The sequence below is a fragment of the Pseudorca crassidens genome, chromosome X (assembly GCF_039906515.1).
Source record: "Pseudorca crassidens isolate mPseCra1 chromosome X, mPseCra1.hap1, whole genome shotgun sequence".
NCBI lineage: Eukaryota > Metazoa > Chordata > Mammalia > Artiodactyla > Delphinidae > Pseudorca > Pseudorca crassidens.
Window position 1 is genome coordinate 18,832,484 of NC_090317.1, and position 20,698 is coordinate 18,853,181.

At 45.4% G+C, this 20,698-nt stretch overlaps 1 protein-coding gene across 4 annotated transcripts in view; it reads left to right on the forward strand.

The window, feature by feature from the left end:
- Nucleotides 1-20,357, forward strand: part of HS6ST2 (heparan sulfate 6-O-sulfotransferase 2) — a 291,333-nt gene extending 270,976 nt beyond the window's left edge. For all 4 annotated transcript variants that reach the window (XM_067722267.1, XM_067722266.1, XM_067722264.1 and 1 more), the window contains one exon: nucleotides 17,208-20,357. In XM_067722267.1, the coding sequence (XP_067578368.1) occupies nucleotides 17,208-18,105 (898 nt within the window). In that variant the 3' untranslated portion in view covers nucleotides 18,106-20,357. The remainder of the gene's footprint in view (nucleotides 1-17,207) is intronic.
- The last annotated feature ends 341 nt before the right edge of the window (nucleotides 20,358-20,698 follow it).

Genomic DNA, 20,698 nt, shown 5'->3' on the forward strand with positions numbered 1-20,698 from the left:
CCATGACGCATACTTGTATGTTTTGTGCAGAAGGCTTTTCTCAGTACCTAAAGAAGTTGGCCTGTGGTTAGATAGGGAATCATGCGAAGCTGTTTCCAATGTCAAGGGCAGTGGCACCTGTCCCTTTACCCCCAGAACCAGACCATTTGCATGTGTACTTCCCACGGGTCTCAATGGATAAGGACCAAGTAAAAGCTGCCCGTAACCTAGCCCAACCTGAACGGACAGGTGCATCAACGTGGCCATGAAGATCACTCACACTCCTCAGCTAAAGTGCATTTATCATTCCGAAGTCAAACGTTGAACAGGTGGATAACTCCAGAGACTCGGGTTTCTGATGCCATTTAACACTGAAAATGGTACCCAGAAAGAGACAAATAAGTGCTTGGGTGTAAAAATATAGAGAGCAGATATAGAACAGTCTAATTTTTTCTTTTGTAAGCCTTCGACTTCTAGTTCTGACTAATGTAAACCTGGGCCTTTTGTGGCTGGATAACAATTCCACGATGGGGGTGGAATATTTTTAACTTCTTTTCCTCGATCTTCTTTCATGTCTTTAACCTGGTGGCATGAGAATATGTAGTTCCAGCCTCCAGCCCAAGGCCAAGTCGGAAGACGTGTTAGGCCGTTGCTTTCTCTGAGGACCCGAGTTTTGGTTTGGTCAATGGAGGTCCCCTTGTGAATGGCGAACAGCTAACTGGCACAGCCATTGCAGTCCAGGAGCCTTGGGAGGGGCTCTCAGAGCTAACTAGTGTTTCCTTAAAAGATCCTGAAACGTGTGTGGGGTAACACATATTTTATCATAGTTATTCTGGCTCTGCGAGTGCAATGAAAATGTTAGCCTTGGCATATCAATCGTGTTTTACAGATGACTGTAATTTCCTGAATGTCAAAACTCCAAATTTTTCTACTAAGCAAACTTTTCAGTGGCAAAACAGATTGCTTCCATAATGTATCACTGTGGACAGGAAAAATGAAATCTTTATGCACTGTATTATGAATCAATGAGGCATTGAGATTCTTGGAAGGGTGAGTGGACTCTGGAAAATGAAAAACTGCCGCTATTCCATCTCTACAAACCGCTGCTCAGGGAGTGGAGACTTCGGCAGCATTCAGCGTGCGGGCCCCAGAAATATCGGATTCAGGTTGAAACCAGTTCCTGTCCTTCCCTGCATTTTGATGAGGTAAATATTGCTGTAATTAGAGTGTGAGTCAGGGCGTTGAACAAACCCTCCTGACACGATTCCCTTTGCTTCTGGGATGATGTCTCTTTTGGGTGATTGATAAAGGGACCCTGAGAGGACTTCGCATTTCACTAAGAGAAAAATAATATTAATAGCAAATAATTGTGGAACACGTACCAGGCGACCTGCATCGTGCTAAGCACTTTACATGGGTTATCTCATTGAAGAAGCACAACACCGTGAGATTGGTGCCTAGAGCTGAGGAAACAAAGACCGAGAGGTTAAGTAATTTGCCCAAGGTTCCATAGCTGGGGCTTGCTTCCAGAACTTTCTAACCCCAGAGACAGAGCTCTTAAGTACAAAGTATTTATCAGTGGCTGACTGCTTCCCAAGACTCGGGGTCAGCTACATCCATGGGGAGAGAGGAGAAGAGATATAAAGAAGACCCAGTCCTACCCTCTTTCCACTATGCCCGTGTCCTTGGAGGGAAAAGGGGACTTGGACATGAACACCAACATCGCAAAGTCAGATGAACAGAGTTCCCGGAGAGAAGTCAAGATAACCCTTTCTACAGACTCCAAGGAAGGTGTGGCTGCTTCAACTATGGCCATCAGGAGGAAGGAAGGCTGGAGAAGACCTGTTGGGAGAGAGGTAGAGAGGAGCAGGCAGTGTGCCTGGGGGACCAGCAGAAGCAGAGGCGTGAGGAGGCTTGTTAGGCACAAGGAGGGAGAGTTTGGTTGGCTGAGCGTGTGGGATTCCATGTGCAGGGGAGCAGGGATAGGATGGAAGATACGTCTGGACCAGTAACTTAGTGATAAATCGTGGGCATTATTCAATGAAAAATCAGTCTGCTAATTTTCCCTGCAAAGCCTTGTGCTTTACCCTTTATATCTTTGCTTTTACATTTACTTTTAAACCAGAGATTCTTGATGGGTCCTTAGCCCCCCAAAAATTCTAAGGCTGCCACATTTGCCTTTGGTGTACTCAGTTTTCTTCCTTAGTTTCCTGTTTCTTCCTCAAAACTTGATGCCCGTCTCTTTACATGTCCTGCACACCACCTTTCCCCCTCCCCAACGTGAGATCTGATGATTAAACTTACAGGAGGGATATCTTAGAGGTCATTTAGACCCTCTGACATCTAAATGACTGATAAGTCTTAGTGGCTTATGACCCACTACCCCTTATCGCCTGTTCCCCACCCCCGACACAGGAGGCAGATCCTTAAAGGAACGGAATAAACCTTACATTGTGGTTTCCCGGCCAACTGTGAGAGGGGGAGCTCTGCTTCCCAGCACCCCTGAAAATTCTGCCACCCAACGAGGCTGGCCCTGGTTGCATGTCCTGTTAGGGTGTTGCAGAAAGCTCTGCACCGCTTCACGCGAAATTCCTTTCATTCTCAAATAAATGAGCACAGTGGCATGAAGTAGCGAGACGAGTCTGGATGTCTAGACGTGGGTTTCAGACATAGGTAACTTGATTCCTTACTAGCTGTGTGACCTTTCACCTGTCTGTGCACTAATACCTGCATCTATGAAATGGACTGGACCTGTCTATTTCACAGGCATGTTGTAAAGATCTAATGAGAGAGAAAGAAAATGTGCTTTGTTAAAAAAAAATCTTTGCGATAGAGAACTTTTCAGAAGAAGAGGACAAAGAGAGTGTTATGCCTTCAAAAATGTTTGGAATAATAGCTCTTTAATCCTTGAAAATGACCTGAGAAATAGAAATATTTCAAATTATTTAAGAACCTCAAAGGTGACTCACTTGTCGCCTGAACTATGCTTGGTACACTGAAATGCGGCAACACCGGCCTCTCCAAAATGTACCTGCCCATATTTCAACTGTCAGCACATTTTCTCACCACACAGAAGGTGAAGGTTGCTGTGTTCTCCCCTCACACATTTCTTGTAACATCTTGACTCCTGAATGTTAAATGGGAAAGAGGTGGGGCAGGGAAACAAGAGGACTTCAAAAATAGCCCTAGGGAAATCAAACCTTAGTGTGTTCATGACTGATTCATGATTCTGGAAAGGGAAAGCAGTCTGATCAAAACCATCACCAAATGGCCTCATTTTAAATTCCTGTGCTTTCTTTGAGCATAAAGGATCAGGCATCCTGACTGAGACTATTGAAGCAGACTTTCACCGGCGTGCAGTAACCAGTCACCTGCAGGCTGTGAAATTCTCTCCTAAGTGAAGAGGGTGCAGCACTGCCTCTCAGGGGAGGCCTCTCTAGAATGGAAATCCTTCTGGTGATGCCAAGTACATGACACTTTGATGAATGGAGTTTTTCTAAGAACTTTCCTTCCATATCTAATGTTCTGAACAGCCTAAGCTGAGAGAGTCCAGCAGGAAAAGGCAAGAGGAAAGGGGAGGTGTAGGACAGGGATGGTGAAGACTGGAGGACAACAGCTTCTAGCCATCATGAAGGACAAACGAAATTCTAACTAAGGGTGAGATTTGGGGCCTCAGTGAGGAAGTGTTTGAGGGGAAGGGGCCTTCTTCACCCTTTCAGGTGGTATTGCATGTGCAACAGTCTCTCCTGGCTAGGGAATGCCAACGCTGGGGCCGGAGGAGTGGCAGCAAGCCAGAGGCAGGGTAATGTTGGGAGTAAGAGGCCTGTGTGGCTTGGGGAATAATGCCCTTGAGCTCTGTTTAGTGGTGAATAATCTGAGAGGAGGAGCTGATGCACAGAGAGGTGGAAGAAGACAAAAAAGAATATCCTGGCCAATTCCAAGGCTTGATGGTAAATGTTCCATTAACTGGCCCACCAGTCTGCATTCCCATAAGGTGCTAGGCCCAGTGCTGAGATGGGAGACATGCCAAGGAGTCTTTTTTGTTTTAAAATAATGCTGTACATACTATTTGATTACCATCTTTTTTTCCCCCCCACACCGCTTGGCTTGTGGGATCTTAGTTCCCTGACCAGGGATTGAACCCCTGCCACAGCAGTGAAAGCGCCAAGTTCTGACCACTGGACCACCACGGAATTCCCCCAAGTAGTCTTGTCCTTTAAGGAATGTACAGCCCGGTTGGAAAGACAAAACAAGAGAAATAGACTGTTCAGACAGCCATTGGGGGCTTAATGTGCAACAGAGAATGGTAGGGAAAACAGAGAATTGGTAGTTAGGGGACTTGGGTTACGGTCCTAGACCTATTGCTGATGAGTTGTGTATCCTTGGGCAAGTCACTTCCTTTGTTTGAATTTCAAACTTCATCTGTAAAATGGTAGTTCTATATTTTGTCCTGTGTGAGGAACGAAAGATATAAGAGCAGTGAGTCATCCATCATTTCACATGAAACTTCTGATTGTTGTTGACCAGCCTTCCCTTTTTCCTTCCTTCCCTGCCCTCCTCTCTCCTCCCCTCCTTCCTTCCTTGTCCCAGGATATCAGTGGATTTTTTTTCAGATGACCTTTCTAAAAAACCATTGTGGGAAGGGGGATGTCATTTAGAGTAATCATCTGGGGCCTTCAATCCAACTTCCTGTGGGTCACTATGTCTGAGAATTAACCTTGATTCCAGGGAGAAAAGCCAAGCCCCGGGAGAAAGCTCTGTCGGTGGTTCCTGCAGCATGTAAATGAATCTGACTCCCCACTGACATGTCTTCAGAGTCAATGATTAATGGAAGATTCCGAGGGTGTTGCACCCTCAAGCATTTGCCTTCGATTAGAAAATCAGAGTCAGACATCTCTGTCTGAGCATTGACTTTTTTTTTACAACTTTATTAGAGTATAATTGCTTTACAATGGTGTGTTAGTTTCTGCTTTATAACAAAGTGAATCAGTTATACATATACATATGTTCCCATATCTCTTCCCTCTTGCGTCTCCCTCCCTCCCACCCTCCCTATCCCACCCCTCCAGGCGGTCACAAAGCACCGAGCTGATCTCCCTGTGCTATGCGGCTTACCACTAGCTCTCTGGCCATCATCAAAAAATCTAGAAACAATAAATGCTGGAGAGGGTGTGGAGAAAAGGGAACACTCTTGCACTGCTGGTGGGAATGTGAATTGGTACAGCCACTATGGAGAACAGTATGGAGGTTCCTTAAAAAGCTACAAATAGAACTACCATATGAGCATTGACTTCTAGTCCTTCTTTATGGCTTTCAAATCTTGCAGTGGAGAATAAGTGAGCTTCTAACCAAACAGAGGGGCTGCCTTTTCCTGAAGCTGGTTCCTGTTTGTCCGTCACCTTGAGCATGATCTTTGAAACTTGAGGAAGGAGTCAGTGACTTGGTTTCGGATCACGGCTCTGCCACAGACGGTTCATGTGACCCCAGGCAAGCCCCTATCTTTTATCTCTGGGCTCTGCTGTTCTCGTTTGTAAAATGATTGGACCAAATGACCTCCGAGGGGCTCGCCGGCCCTGCTATTCTGTGCGAAATATGGGTCTGTGGCCTTCACCTGTGGGTGCCGCCATCAGTGCCCGTCACGAGGGGTTCACTTACACCAGGTGGGCCGGTTTACGCACACAGAACCTGGTTCTCCCCCATCTGGAGAGCAGCTCCCCACTGTGACTAGAAGATGGCCCCACCCCTTCTCAGAAAAATAGGGCTCCATCTGGCCCAAGATGCTGCTTGGAAAGTGCCACCTCAAAAGAGTTGCTAGGGAATTCCTTGGCGGTCCAGTGGTTAGGACTCCGCGCATTCACTGCCGTGGACCGGGTTCAATCCCTGGTCGGGGAACTAAGATCCCGCAAGCCGTGTGGCGAGGCCTAAATAAATAAATAGAGTTTCTACTCTGTCAAAAATTGTGGGATGTCTGTGCTCTCACCAACCAAAATGGAACCAGGACTTCTATTTCACAACATCTGTCGCTGTCTGTTTTCACACACTGTAAGTTTTCCCACTCTGGCGCATTTTGGACAGGTACAAAAATATCTTTTCCCCAGGACTCGGGTCATTCCAGTGCGATACTCAGTTGTAAACTGGAGAAGCAGCCTGTGACTGGGCAGCGGCTGAGAAGGGCACCACTGCTTCCAGAGAAGGTCCTCTTTTGCCTTAGAGGGGAAACACGGTTATCCAGTCTCTTATCTACTCAAAATCATTCTTTCTGCTCCAGCACAATCTTTCTGTCTTTGGTGCCCCTTCCTGCACTCACTCCAGCGTGACATGGGATCCTTGTTTGAGGTAGGGAGGTCAGATGGGGAATTAGTGAGTGCGTTTTCCGTTTCCAGCGTTATCACTGTGAGGAAACCAGGCTATGCCTGGTGCTGTGTATGATGCTCATTTCCACACACATGCAGCACAGCCGCGTTATCCAGTAATTGTGACTCTTGCAGCCTGAATACCTGCAGAGAAAAAAAAGCTCTCCCAGGGGAAAGGAGGCACGACCCTGCCAGCCCTGGAAATTCTGAATGGCTCCCGGTCTTCACAGTTTAAATGGTAAACGAGGTCTGTTTTCCCCACAAAAGCCAGGGTTTGCGCTTCGTCTCTCTCAGCACCTTAGAACAATATTAGAGCTCATTAACACCAACCCAGGACACGAGAAGGGCAGCCTTCATCGATTTCTAACGATTTCTCCAAAGCACACCCGAGGTGCCGGCTCAGAATGACCTTAAATGCTATTTGTTGACGGCCTACCATCGCAAAAGGCCTGTTACTTGAGTCCCTGTCTTTGGGGAAGTCCCTAAAGCAAGGATCCCGAGGGGCTCCAGATTTCTCACAATCTGGAGATGGCAGGGGAGCCAGCTCTCTGGTTTCCTCATCTGTGCGATGGGTAGTGGGGGCCCCCAGCTCTGCCGTGCTCACGTCCCATCGCTCTGAGGGGCTCGCAGAAACCACGGACCCAGCCCCTCCTCTCACATCCTGGCACATCCAACCGCCCTCCTCCTGAAACTTCCTGCTCTGGCCAGGCCAGTTGTGCCCTTGGCCTGTAGCTCCTTAGGCTGTGCTCACTGCCCAGGTCCAAGTGGGGATGTACAACCCAGAGAGAGCACGCCAGCTGCAGGCTCAGATACACCTGGCCAAAGACCAAATAGGGCACCATCAGCCAGGGCGGAGGGCAGGAGTCTGGGCTCAGGAGTCACACGGACCTGACAGACAGTCATTAGCCAGCTTTGTGATTTTAGGAGGACTGGATAACATCTTTTAGCTGAATACCCTAATCTGTACAGCAACAACAGTTATAACAATGACAACAATAGTAACTAACATTTGTGCGGTGCTGGCTTCCAAGCTCGGTTCCAAGAACTTTATATATATCACCCATTTTATCTTCACTGACACCCACGACAAGAGATACCAAGGTCGCTTATCCAAATAGCAAGGCATCAGCCATGGTGGTCCCAGGGGAGGCATTTAGACATTTGTCCCGACTTCCTCCTGTCCCCTGGGGGGTGAAGTTTACCCCTTTTCACCTCTGCCCGCTCTTTTGGAGGAAGGAAGAAAACCAACCCCTCTCCCTGGCTGCCCCAGATGCCAACCGTCAGGGGATGACAGTTTGCCAGGGGGATGCCACATGGAAACACTCAGGAAGCTGAGAAATACCATGTGGGGAGGGAGAAGGCAGGAAGCCTGAGTCTGTTAATCAGTGGCAGAACTGGTCTCCATGGGACATAGATAGATCATACCCCTTCACACTGAAAGGGTTTTTCTCTAAAAGTTCTTTCCACCTCAGAACCACACTGAGTATTAATGATCCGAGACTCACAGAGTAATTTTAGAATGCAGAACATTTCAGGGGGCAGTGTAAGCTGCAAAACTTTTCATGCTGCCAAGCAGTTGCATGGACTCTGGGTGAAGTCTGGTAACTTATGGGTCATAAAGCTTGGAATTTCACATCTCGTTAAAAATCTCAGCTTTCTCACTGTTTGCAAACGTCCTTAGATTTATGTACTTTGGAGCCTACCGGGCTTTGGGAAGGAGGAGAGCTAGATTTCCTTTAAAAAGAAGTAAATATCACCAGGACTTATTGTGTGAAGAGTTCCACGTTGGGTTTGAATTTACAGACATAAGAAATCTTCTTTTCTTCCCTTTCACCAAATAAGAAACCATCATTCTCCTGCCTTGTAAAAGAAAGAAAAGAAGAATGGCATAGAAAAACATCCTTCTGTTTAAGGAAATCCCATTTGTGCTTCGTTGAATGTTCCCTCACAATACACACAGGCTAACCTTCAGTTAACCAGAGGGGGGGAAAAGCAATTAATTAAGGCATTGATTAAGGTGTTATTTTACATACACAGAACTGCTCCCTTGGGTGAGGTGTGAAGAATAGCAGAAAACTCCCTGCAAGGAGAACTGGATGGCTTATTTGGGGGGTGTGAGAACTTCAGCCTTTTCCGAGTTGGTTTTATGTCCAGTAGATGCTTTTCCTGGAATGCCTGTGTACCACTAAGGACTCTAAGTCAACCCATTCAAAGAGCCAGTGCAAGTTGTGGTTGTCTTATAGATCAGTGGGCTCCCAAGGATTGGTCCTTTTCCCCACCTCTCCTGGGTTGCCCGGGAGAGCCTGGCCTAGTTGTGAGCATCAGCTTGAAGGAGAAAAAGAGAGAAATTCAGCATCCAGATCATTTAGGTCTTCCTAGTGTTGTGAAGACAATCAAGTGATCGTAAGTAATGCACTTTACGTGACTGTAAGGGCTCACTCTTCTCACTAGACCGAACATGACTACTAAGCCACAAGACTGTTTTGACAAATGTACCAAAGACAACACATCTAAATGAGCATCCACCCACTTCAAAGTTGTCCCCTCTTCAAGTCCCACACTTCTTTTTAAAAAAAGTTTTTTAAAGGCCATGAGAATTCACTGTTCTTTTTAAAATTAATTAATTGATTTGTTTTGGCTGCGTTGGGTCTTCGTTGCTGCGTGCGGGCTTTCTCTAGCTGTGGCGAGCGGGGGCTACTCTTCATTGCGGTGCGCGGGCTTCTCGTTGCGGTGGCTTCTTTTGTGGAGGAGCATGGGCTCTAGGTGCACGGGCTTCAGTAGTTGTGGCACACGGGCTCAGTAGTTGTGGCGCACGGGCTTGGTTGCTCTGCGGCATCTTCGGGATCTTCGGACCAGGGCTCGAACCCTTGTCCCCTGCATTGGCAGGCGGATTCTTAACCACTGCGCCACCAGGGAAGTCCCAAGTTCCACGCTTCTTTTATGAGGCTGCTGCCACTGCTGATCACAGCATTTCTGGGACTCCTCTTTGGGGACTGCTGGTATATGAGTCGCACAAGAAAAGCAGTTAAAATGGTAACCCCAGGGCTTGGGGGATCCAATCGCATCAGAGGCATATTTGCCGTTGAATCATTTAACTATACTTTCGTTTCATCTGTGTTCATATATTAATGTTGTTTGATCTGCAAGCCATCCTCCTTGCTTTGACCGAGTTGTTTACATGCAATGGGAGGACCCGTGCAGTTGGTTTAGACATCACTAACCAAGGAAGGGGACCAGACCTTCGGCATTAACGACCCAACGTCTTGTACAGCCCCCCTCCCAAGTCTACTTAGGACCACCAACCACAGTTCTTATTTCTGTACCACTCATCATTACTCCAAGAATAAGATGTGCAAAGGCTGAACTTTAAAAATAAAACACAAAACTAAGCTACAGGTATACCAAAATGTTCAGTCCTATTGATTTGGGCTAAGAATTTGTTTCCTTTCTTAAATTAACTTTTTATTGATCACTCCTATGACCTTAACTTGTACAGTTTTGCTGGTCTTCTTCCATAAAAAATGGCTTTAATATTTATTTCCACTTTGAGTGGTGCAGGAAAAACCTTATTGTGGCCTTTTGTGAACCAGTGGCCTTAAAGGAAAGTAAATGTTTACAGCATAATCCTCATAACTTTGCTCAGGCCAAGTTCCCTGGGCTTTCCCTGGACAGCAATGGGCATCCTTAGACTTGTTTTGTCATGCTCTTTCCTCTTGGGGTCACTTGTCCACACTCTGGGCACTCCTGGGATCTCTGAGGGACTTTTGATATCTGAAGCCACATGCCTAGGACAGTGGTTCTCATACTCGAGCACACGTGCATCAGAATTTCCCAGAGGGCTTGTTAAAACAGATCGCTAGGCTCCAGCCCCTGAGTTTCTGCTTCAGTGGGTAGACCCAAGAATGTGAATTTCTAACAATTTATGAAGTGATGCTGATGATGATGCTTGATTCTGGGGCCGCAATTTGAGAACCACTTCCTTAGCTTGTTCATAGGAGCAGAAGTCCTAGGTTTGTGTCCCAGCAGTAGGATGGGAAGAATCCAGGTTCTAGAGTCAAAGAGAAACTGGTTCGTGTCTGAGCATCCCTACTTTAACTTGTGACACTGGGTCAAATCATATCTGTTAGTCTCAGCTTCTTCATCCTCAAAATGGGAATAATAATATCTGACTCACAGTATTGTTGGGAGTTAATGTGTAAGTGCCAGGCACGAAGGCTCTCAGCTCCTGGCTATGCAGTTGGTGTAAGGAAATGCCTGCTCTCTGCAGTCAGATGCTTCCCCTTCTTGAGGGTCAGTGGGCTCTTCCAGGCACGGTTTATTGTGCCATCCTAGGTAATTAACCGACACAAAGACAGGAGCTACTAAAAATACAGGCCTTCAGCCCAGGAATATTCCTTGCAGTTGGGTTGATTCCCAAGAGCTACTTGCAATTTGTGACTTGTGGGCAAATCTTTGCCTCTCAGGACCTTGATGTCTTCACCTGTAAAGTGAAGACTTTGATTTAGATGATTTGCCATCTCAAAGGTTTCTCCTTGCTCTGCCAAGTCTCGAATTCTGTGACTTAGAACTCAGGTACTTATTTCAGAATAATCTCTTTCAACGAAAATGAAAACTGTATGGTTCTTGTTTTTATCCATTTACTTACTCTTAATATCCTTAAACTTCCCAGCCTTCTTTAACATTGGGCTACTACACAGAAAGCCAGGGACAACTGCTAAATATAACTAGATCTCCTTCATAGCTAAAGCGCCTTAAAATGTTCCGGCACAGGTGTAAAATGGTATATCTGTTATTTAATACTGACATCTAGTGGTTTTTCCTTATCAAAGAAAATGATAGGCATTTTCCCATTAGCTCATGGTACGCTCTGCTGCTTCTGCTACAGCCATTCATTCAACAATCTTTTATTAATCACTTATTTTATGTCAAACATTGTGCCAGGCCCCGAGGAGCTCATGTTGATAAATGCTACTCACTCCCTACCCTTCCAGAGCTCATAGTCCAATGGGTGAAGCAGACAAATCACTAGACTATCACAGCCCATGGTGATAAATGCCACAATAGGAGAATACCAGCACAGCTGGAACAGAGGAATACCAGGGCAGTTAACTCTGCCCAGGAAGGTCAAGGAAAGTGGAAGAGGCAATCTTTGGAGAGTTGAGTCTTGGAGGTTTCCAGGTAACGTACAAAGGACAGATCGAAGCCCTTCCAAAGAGTAGGCACTCCATATACAAAGGAAAAGGGCCTGTAGGATCTTTGCCTGGGACCAATTTGGAATATTAAGATTACATTTGCATACTTGGAATGTAGCGTATAGAGTAGGGTTTCTCAACCTTGGCACTACTGATAATTAGTCAATAGTCTGCATTGTAGGCTGTTTAGCAGCATCCCTAGACTCAACCCACTAGATGCCAGTAGCACCTGACCCCCAGTTGTGACAACCAAAATGTCTCCAGATATTTCCAAAGGTCCTAGAGTCAGGGAAGGGAAGTGGAGGGGGCGATGCAAAATGACACATGGTTGAGAAAGACTTGTGTAGAGATAAGGCTGGAGAGAAAGAAATGTTGTTGCCAGGTCCCACAAGGCTGTGTCTGGCATGTGGAAGAGCTTGAACTTCATGTCATAATTGATAGGGAGCCATTAAGAGGTCTTAACTAGGGAGTGGTAGGTCAGATGCGTGCCATATGGGGGTGTGGAATGGATGTGAGGCTGGAGACAAGGAGGTGGCCAGGACGCTGATGCAGTGATTGAGTAGAGACGTGATGAGTGCCTAACTCCAGGCAGTGGTAAAAGGATGGATTTGTGAGCTCTTAAGAACTAGAATCAGCAGGACTCAGGGAAAATTCAGACGTTGGAGGTAAGTGAGATAGAGAAGTCAAAGACGGCCTCCAGGTTTCTTGCTTGGACAGCTCTTTCTTCTTTGCTGTTTTTCCACAATTGCTTACCAATGACACATAAAAGTTGGCCTAGACTTGTAGAGGGTGGCAAACCTTTCACTGTGTCCTGCCTGTCGAGAAACCATGGGCATACAAAGGCACCAAACAATGGTCTTTAAATCGACTTGGGTAACTGAGGGGGTCAACTCGGGTAACTGAGGGGGAGTCATGACTGTAAAGATGTGACACCTGGTCATCTTAATGAAATGACATAGTTGGTCACAAGATATTCCTGTCCAATCACTACTAACTGAAACATACTAACTGAAACATACTAACTGAAACAGGCTGAGTGTGATTTTTCTGTGGCTGAGCTTGGCTCACTCGTTTAAAATTAAATCAGACCATTCAGCAGCACCCTTCGGGTTTATGTCAACTCGAAGGGAGATTTCCAGCAGCTACCAAAGATCTGCTCTCACCTGCATCTTGTTCTGTTTTAATCAATGCCTGGATCCAGGCATTGCCAGAAGAAAAGAAGAAGATATGGTGAAGATATTGGGCGATATGATCAGAATCCAGATGCGTTTTGACAGGCTTAGACTTCCTCTACCAAGAAGAAGTTAAACAGGGCCACAAACAAACTGCATCGGTTCTGGACAAAGGAGATTGGGTTTCCAAATGGCCTGTGTGTAAAAGAATGCAAGAAGGTCGTTGACAGCGTGTCAGTGCTGTGGCACGTCTGCCAGAAAGGCTGATGAGGCCACGTGAAGAGAAATGGTGTCAAGAATGAGGGGGGAAATAGACTGTCCCTACTTGTTCCTTGTCAGACTGTGCCTAGAGGGCATGTTCCAATAAAGTGGAATATATTCAGAGGCAAACAAAAGGGTAGTGAGGGGACCTGAAGCAGTGGAGAGAACAGTTGAAAACCATATTTAGCATGAAGAAAAGAAACCTCGGGGTACTGGAATGCTGTCTTCAAATACCTGAAGCCACACTTGTGGAATTAAAAACCGATCCTAAGTAAGTCCTCAAGGTCTGAAACTACCACGTTTTGCTGACAACTCCACGTCTGAAGCCCAGATCACTGTCTGAGGCTCTATCTGTCCATTCAGCCAGAGACTGGGAGGCCTCCTTACCCCTCCTTCTCTCTCTCCCCTATATTCATTTTGTCACTAAGTCTTGTTACTTTGACCTCCTAAATCTCTCTAGTCTGCTCCCTCTTCTTCTGTCTTGTTTTCTATAGTAACCTCAACTCATTTCCCCAATTCCACACACCATATACAGTGATCTTTCTAAAACGCAGACCTCATCATGTTACTCCCTTGCCTAAAACCCTTTAAAAAGGCCTCCTTGTTGCCTTCAGAAGTCTAATTCTTTTCTTTTTCCTTTTTGGCCACGCCACGTGGCTTGTGGGATCTTAGTTCCCTGACCAGGGATTGAACCCAGGCCCTCGGCAGTGAAAGCGTGGAGTCCTAACCACCGGACCACCAGGGAATTCCCAGAAATCTAACTTCTTTAATGTGGCATCTGAGGCCTTCCACGACCCGGTCCGTAACTACCTCTCCATCCTCCATTCCGGTCACTGGCCCGTAATTCCCAGTAAGATGTTTCCTGTGCCCTTCCTCCACACACAGCAGGCTAGTTTATGCCTCTGTGCCTTTGCTCATGCTGACCTTTCTGCCTCATACTCCATTCTGCTCTTTTTGCCTCATCTAATTCTTCCTTGTTTTTCAAAATAAAGCTACAGAAACTCTTCCTCTATCATTAGACTAGGCTGAGAATCACTGCAAGGTGCTTTCTTTGTGCCTTGTCCCTGCTCCAGTCATTAATAGCACATTAGAATGGAATGCTCCGCTAGGGGCCCCGAGTCTTAGCCCTCTAGGCATCCCCAGGACCTCTCTCAGTGCCAGGCACACAGGTGCTTGAACAGAACTGAGCTCTGGAAGAGTGCCACCCATGTTTCTGTGCCTATTTGCCTCTCCACTCACTGCGCCATTGGCTTGGGCTTTCATATCCTCAGTTGCTCTGGGTGGGGAGACGGCTTCTCTGACATTTCCCTGACAGCTCTTCACTCAGAATAATAAGCAACCTCGATCCTTTGCCCAACAAAAACTTCCAGGGGTTATTCTCACCTGCCTTCCCACCTCCAACACACTATGCCATTTGGGAGGCCACTGGACAGTCTTGGAGACCCACCCTTCAGCGGATCTTCCTTTTCATCCAGGGGATCTTTTTCCAAGCAGCATCAAGTGTTTCCAGTTGAGGCAGTCTGGCACCCCGGGCCTATTTTCCCTGGAAGAAGGGGGCTGCTGGCAATCACTGACTCTCCAGAGCTATTGGCATCTGAGTGGAGGGCAGCTCTCATCACTAGCACGTGTGCGTGCACGCGTGTAGACGCCTCTAATTTCTCTGCTGCTGTGATAATCCCTACAGTGTGGAGACCGAGGCTGCGCACATTGGACGGCTCTCCTCTCATAACGGCACTAGGAGACCTTCATCTGGGAGGAGTCGCACATCCATAACATGAGAGCGTCTGTGAATGTCTGCCTCTGCCTTCCTGTGCTGCCTCTCTCTCTCTCCACATGGGGATGGTGCTTTGGTCCAGACACTAACCCTGCTGGTTGCGATCTGTCTACTCTGAAGGACAAGGGAGAGATTTTAGGTAGGAGAACCGCAGGCTTGCACAGGGGTGCACTCTAGAATTTACCAGAAGATGTCACTGTAGGCTTAAACCAGTAAAGCAGAGGACTGTCAGCTGAGCATGAAGGTGACTCCATCATGGGGGTTTAAAACACCCATTTATGATGCATGCCTGGAAAAGCTGGTTGAAAGACTAATCCAAATGTGTCACTGCACTTCATAAATGTCTTTTTTTTTCCAAATAAGCAGACTAATTGCCACAAAGCTATGGCCTCAGGCCTAGCATAAAGGCTTGATAAATCCGTACTGAAGGAATGAATGAATGAATACCAAAGCTAGGAGTGGAAGGGCAGAGCCCATGGGAACAGCAGTCACCTTTGTTGGTCAAGGCGGCTACTGGGGAACAAAAGCTGCTACTCGTTAGCAGTGGGTCTCTACAGAGATGAATTTGAGTGGCACCAGCAAAGTCAGGTCCCAGGAAAAGCACTGAGAGAGGTGAAGGTCGTCTTGGCCCCCTCTCCGGCCTCACTCCCCAATGCTTCTCCTGTGCCCCATGCTTGTTTATGCCAGAAAATCATAGAAGGTGATTTTTTAAATTTTCTATAATTTTTGCCAGACACTTAGATTCTCCAGAGTTTTTAATATAATGAGGCATGGCCTTCCCAGTTCCAAACTCTTCCCCCCTCTTCCCGAGATAGTTCATTAAAGAAGTAATTAAAGGAGTTGTGGAGATTCTGCTTTGTGCCTGGTACAAAGCTGAAATGGACGAGATGAGAGCTGGAGAAGAATGCCTAAAGCCCCTGCCCTGGAAAACCTAGTTTAAGCAGAAATACAAACAACTGATTGCAATTCAGTATCAAAAGTGTTTTCACAAAGGTTCAAGTGTGGAAGTGACACTGAGGAAGAGGTGATGGCTGGCAGCAAGGGGTGGGATACATTTGCTCAGAGGAGAGATAGTACTTGGACTGGAACTCGAAGGATGCCTAGAATTTTCAGTTAAAGAAGGAAGGTCACGCCAGGCAGAGGAAACACCATGCACGGAACAGGCACACGGGATATAGATCCCAAGGTGCCTTCGTTGCTCAAAGCCCAAGACTTAGGAGGAGAGTCTGCTCAGAGGATATCAGCCACCAGACTCAGAGAACCACCATCCCTCAGATGGGAATGAATAAACTTCAGAGAAGCTGCAAGCCATTCCCCAGGTTTCTTTTCAGAAACTAAATGTTAATATTCAGCGTTTATTGTTGTCTTCCTTCCACGATAGGCCGGCTCATCCACGACCTCATCCTTTATCCACTGAACGTGAGTGGAAGCTCATTTATTATGAAAGCACAACTGCTGAGTTGCTTTTCCCTGATCACATTATAAGCTGGGATGCTTCTGGGGTGTGTGTGTGGGGGGGGGGTGTGCACGTGTGTGCGTGCACCTGCTATGTATGGGTGTGTGTGGGTGTGTGGTTTCAATGTTTCCTAGTCTGCTATTTGAGCAAAGAACTTGATCAGTTTGCAGCTTTAAATTGAAGACAGCCACACAGCAAAGCCTCCACACATGCTGACATCAGGGTGTCCTTTCTGTGAGTAAAGAAAAGGGGCATTTTGGAGCTGATAGAGTTAGCTTGCCTCTGCTGGGAATATTAGCACGTGAGCAAAGGCTGAAACCAAGGTAGTAGCTTATATATATGCCATTGGCAGCTACCATATCTATTTCAGTCAGTGACTAACCACATTAGTCACTGGAGGCCCCCCGGCTGCGCTGCGTATCTCCACATTCCACTGCCATCACGTAGGAGCCATGATGTTATGACAACAGCCAGAATCAAAAGCATCATATCACACACTCTTTCAATGAAGTTTTGTTCTTTAATAAGATATCCCGATTAGGCTAGATATTAGAAAAATGCTTTTGTGTATTTAGTAAGAAAGATTAGAACTTGAACTCACTTGTCAACTTCGTATCACTTCAGTGAAATCACGTGTTTCCACTGAGTCTCCGTTTCACGATCAGTTAATGGGGGTTTGGGGGTGGGGAGTATGAAATAAATGAGGTCATTGGGAGGACTTTGTCATTGGTTGGAGAGAGAGAAAAGCAGGGAAAGGAGGGGAGGGGAGGGGAGTTTCCGCGGATGTAGTGCTTTAGCTGCAGTACCAGCGAATTGGGTGAAAAATGAGCTCTCTGGACTGGCTAGTGGGACTCAGAGAGGGGACGATAGCACAGTTCACAGGACAACTGCCACCAGATCGCCATCATTTCCCTTTTGCCTTCCTTCCTGACCAGTGAACATCACATATGCCATGCACCTCCCGGACTCCACTTATGTCACCCGAATCCCTGACCGTTGGCCTTTGTGCTTTGTCCATAGGAACTTCCACTACATCACCATCCTCCGTGACCCAGTGTCCCGGTACCTGAGTGAGTGGAGGCATGTCCAGAGAGGGGCGACATGGAAAGCGTCCCTACATGTCTGCGATGGAAGGCCCCCAACCTCCGAAGAGCTGCCCAGCTGCTACACTGGAGACGACTGGTCTGGCTGCCCCCTGAAAGAGTTCATGGACTGTCCCTATAACCTAGCCAACAACCGCCAGGTGCGCATGCTTTCTGACCTGACCCTCGTCGGCTGCTACAACCTGTCGGTCATGCCCGAAAAGCAGAGGAACAAGGTCCTCCTGGAAAGCGCCAAATCGAATCTGAAGCACATGGCGTTCTTCGGCCTCACCGAGTTTCAGCGGAAGACCCAGTATCTGTTTGAGAAAACCTTCAACATGAACTTTATTTCGCCGTTTACCCAATATAACACCACTAGGGCCTCTAGCGTAGAGATCAATGAGGAAATCCAAAAGCGTATTGAGGGACTGAATTTTCTGGATATGGAATTGTACAGCTATGCAAAGGATCTCTTTTTGCAAAGGTATCAGTTTATGAGGCAGAAAGAGCATCAGGAAGCTAGGCGGAAGCGTCAGGAACAACGCAAATTTCTGAAGGGAAGGTTCCTTCAGACCCATTTCCAGAGCCAGAGTCAGGGCCAGAGCCAGAATCCGAGTCAGAATCCGAGTCAGACCCCAAACCTAAATGCCAGTCAGAATGTGACTCAGAATCTGATTCCGAATCTGATTCAGAATCTGACTCAGAGCTCGGGTCAGAATCCGAGCCCGAAGGAGAATTGGGAAAGCCAGAAGCAGAGCCCTGGCCAAGAGCAGAGCGATGGCAACACCAGCAATGGCACCCATGACTACATAGGCAGTGTAGAGAAATGGCGCTAAATGGCTCCCAAAGGCTTTTGCACACTTCTCCCAAAGCGCCAGTCAAAATAGGGCAAGTCTTCAAACATGAGAGTGTCCAAACACATCCTGCTTCCTTAAGTTTGGAAGTTACAAAAGTTAAGATGTTGCCTTTACAGTTGCCTTTCAATTCAGTGTTCTACTGTGCGTGGGTAAAACAAATTTCAATATGTAATTAAATTGTCTTTTTTTTCTTTTTTGTTCATGGGGAATTTATAAAATCCAAAAGGCAAACCAGACTCATCAGAAATTGCTGTTTAGATATTTTCAGAAGTTCTTAAATTAGTCATAGAGACAAAATGAAAACATAAAATATGGCCGTTTAACTTATAGCTAAGAAATGGACTTTACATTATTCATGATACACTGTTGAAACCCAGTCTTGGAAGCAAACATTTTTTTCCAGGGGTAAGCATGAATATAACACAAAAGAAACTAAAATTAAACACGAAACTGTTCATTTTCTTCTGATTTTAACAAGGAATCTATTTTAAAAGAATAAGAACTGATGGTAGAGTTTACCAAACTGTAGAAAATGAAAAACTTCTCTCCCAAACATGGGTAGTTTTATGTAAAAATATTGGCTTTCGAGTAGAACGGGACTCATATCTTGTTATTTCAGAGATGTTTAAAATTTTAAACTTTTTCTGCCTTCTACTATTTAAAGGTTTTAAACAGGGTGTATCTCATATTAAATAAAACACTTTTTCCAAATGGAGTACCAATGCAAAGATCTAATTTCCAGATGATTTCTGGGCACTGTAATTTCAACAATTCTGGACTCTTTTTGGCACTGCTTCTCATTCATTTTAAAGCTTCTCCGAGTTGTGCTCATTCCAAACTAACCCGTTTTAGAATCTTTCTTCATCATCTAAATGGTGTGTTGCTGAATTCATTGTGATAATATAATCCTGGATTAAAGTCGGGACTTTCTTTCTGTAGAATTGTCTTATCAATGTTTGTGTAGTGAGGTCCTTATCAAGAAACTCTTGAACAGGATAATGTGTCTTAAAATATTGCTCAAGTTATTATTCTTGATCAGATAGAATTAAACCTGAATGTGAATGAATTGTTATTTACTTTTTGTGCATTTTTATTGTAATGTTTCCAGTTGGGCTGGCTATTTTCTAGCCCATTAGTTCTTTTTCATGTTGACAGAGTATAGACAATTACAAGAGAAAAAACAAGGCTAGAAGAAGCACTAGGATAGTCAGCATTATTCAGTAACACCAAAAGCTTTACCTCCATACTTTGGGTGAACCGTGTACCAGGTTTTGTTTTGAGAAAACAAAAGGCAGGAGTGTTCTGCATTAAGGTTAAACATCAGAAGCATATGGATTGAAGAAAGTGATTTGGTATTGGAAGTCTGTGCAGAAATACTTTTAGGGTATCAACTGCGAATTGCGCAGGGCACAAGGAAAGATGTAACCCACCGTGCAAGCAGGCATCCTGATTCTGGGCAGTTTCCATTTTACGGGTTTTGCTATCCTTTCATAAGGACTTATGCTAAGCCCCTGGCTGTCAATCAAAAAGGCAACTGGAAGTGGCATTTATGTTTTCACGAGGGACATGCTTAGAAGTGTGACCATAAAGTCACATCTTGTACAATCTGCTCATTTGCATGATCTAGTTTCATCTGTAATAATAAGGCCACAAGCTGGACAAGAAGCTGAGTACTTGGTTAAAAAATAAATGTTCTTGACTCTGCACTTGTATCAGTAGATCTAAATTTTGTTTTGTCCGACAGTATCGCAGTCCTGGGAATCTGAGAACTGGAAAACTGAAAGGAAAAAAATTTTCAAAATCCAAAACATCTTGAAGTCAAACTGTTTTAGAGTGAAACTATTTTGTGTACTTTGTGTTTTTAAACTAATGATTCTGTAGATCACTGTGGTATTTCAATTTTGTTTTGTTTTGATTGATATTGTTTGCTCTTAAAACTGATAGGTACTGCTGGAAAGCAGGTTGAAGCCCGAGCCAGTGGAAAAGCTTGTTACAGAAAAAAATATTTTGTGTTATTGCTGTGGTGTGCATGGTTTGCAGAGATTAAGTGCATTTTCTCTGTCTATACTGATTTATTGTATATAGGGGACGTTATAAATATACATTTTGGTCACCATCATGTAAATCCCATGATTTTGACTGTAAACATCTTTCCAGTGGTGTAGCTTTACAAACCATTCACTGATTTTTGTGTAATTTAACAATAGATATGAAATAAACTTTAAATTACAGGCTCTGAGTAATTTCGTGATTTCAAGGTTTGCAGCCACTAGACATTATGACATCACAGAGAGAATTTTCTTTTCTCAAGGAGTTTCTTTTCGTCCTCTCAGCCACCAGGTATGGAAATGAGATGAGCCATTCTAATCTAGCACACCCAAATGGCCTTAATTTTGGGTGCTTCCTTCTGGGAGCCCGCAGCATGTCCTCCTTTGAATAAAACAAAGTTGTCAATGAAAGACAAAGTTGAGTGTGCATTTTAGTCAGCTTGGGCTGCTATAACGAAATACCATAAACTGGGTGGCTTATCAACAACAGAAACTTATTTCCTACAGTTCTGGAGGCTGAAAGT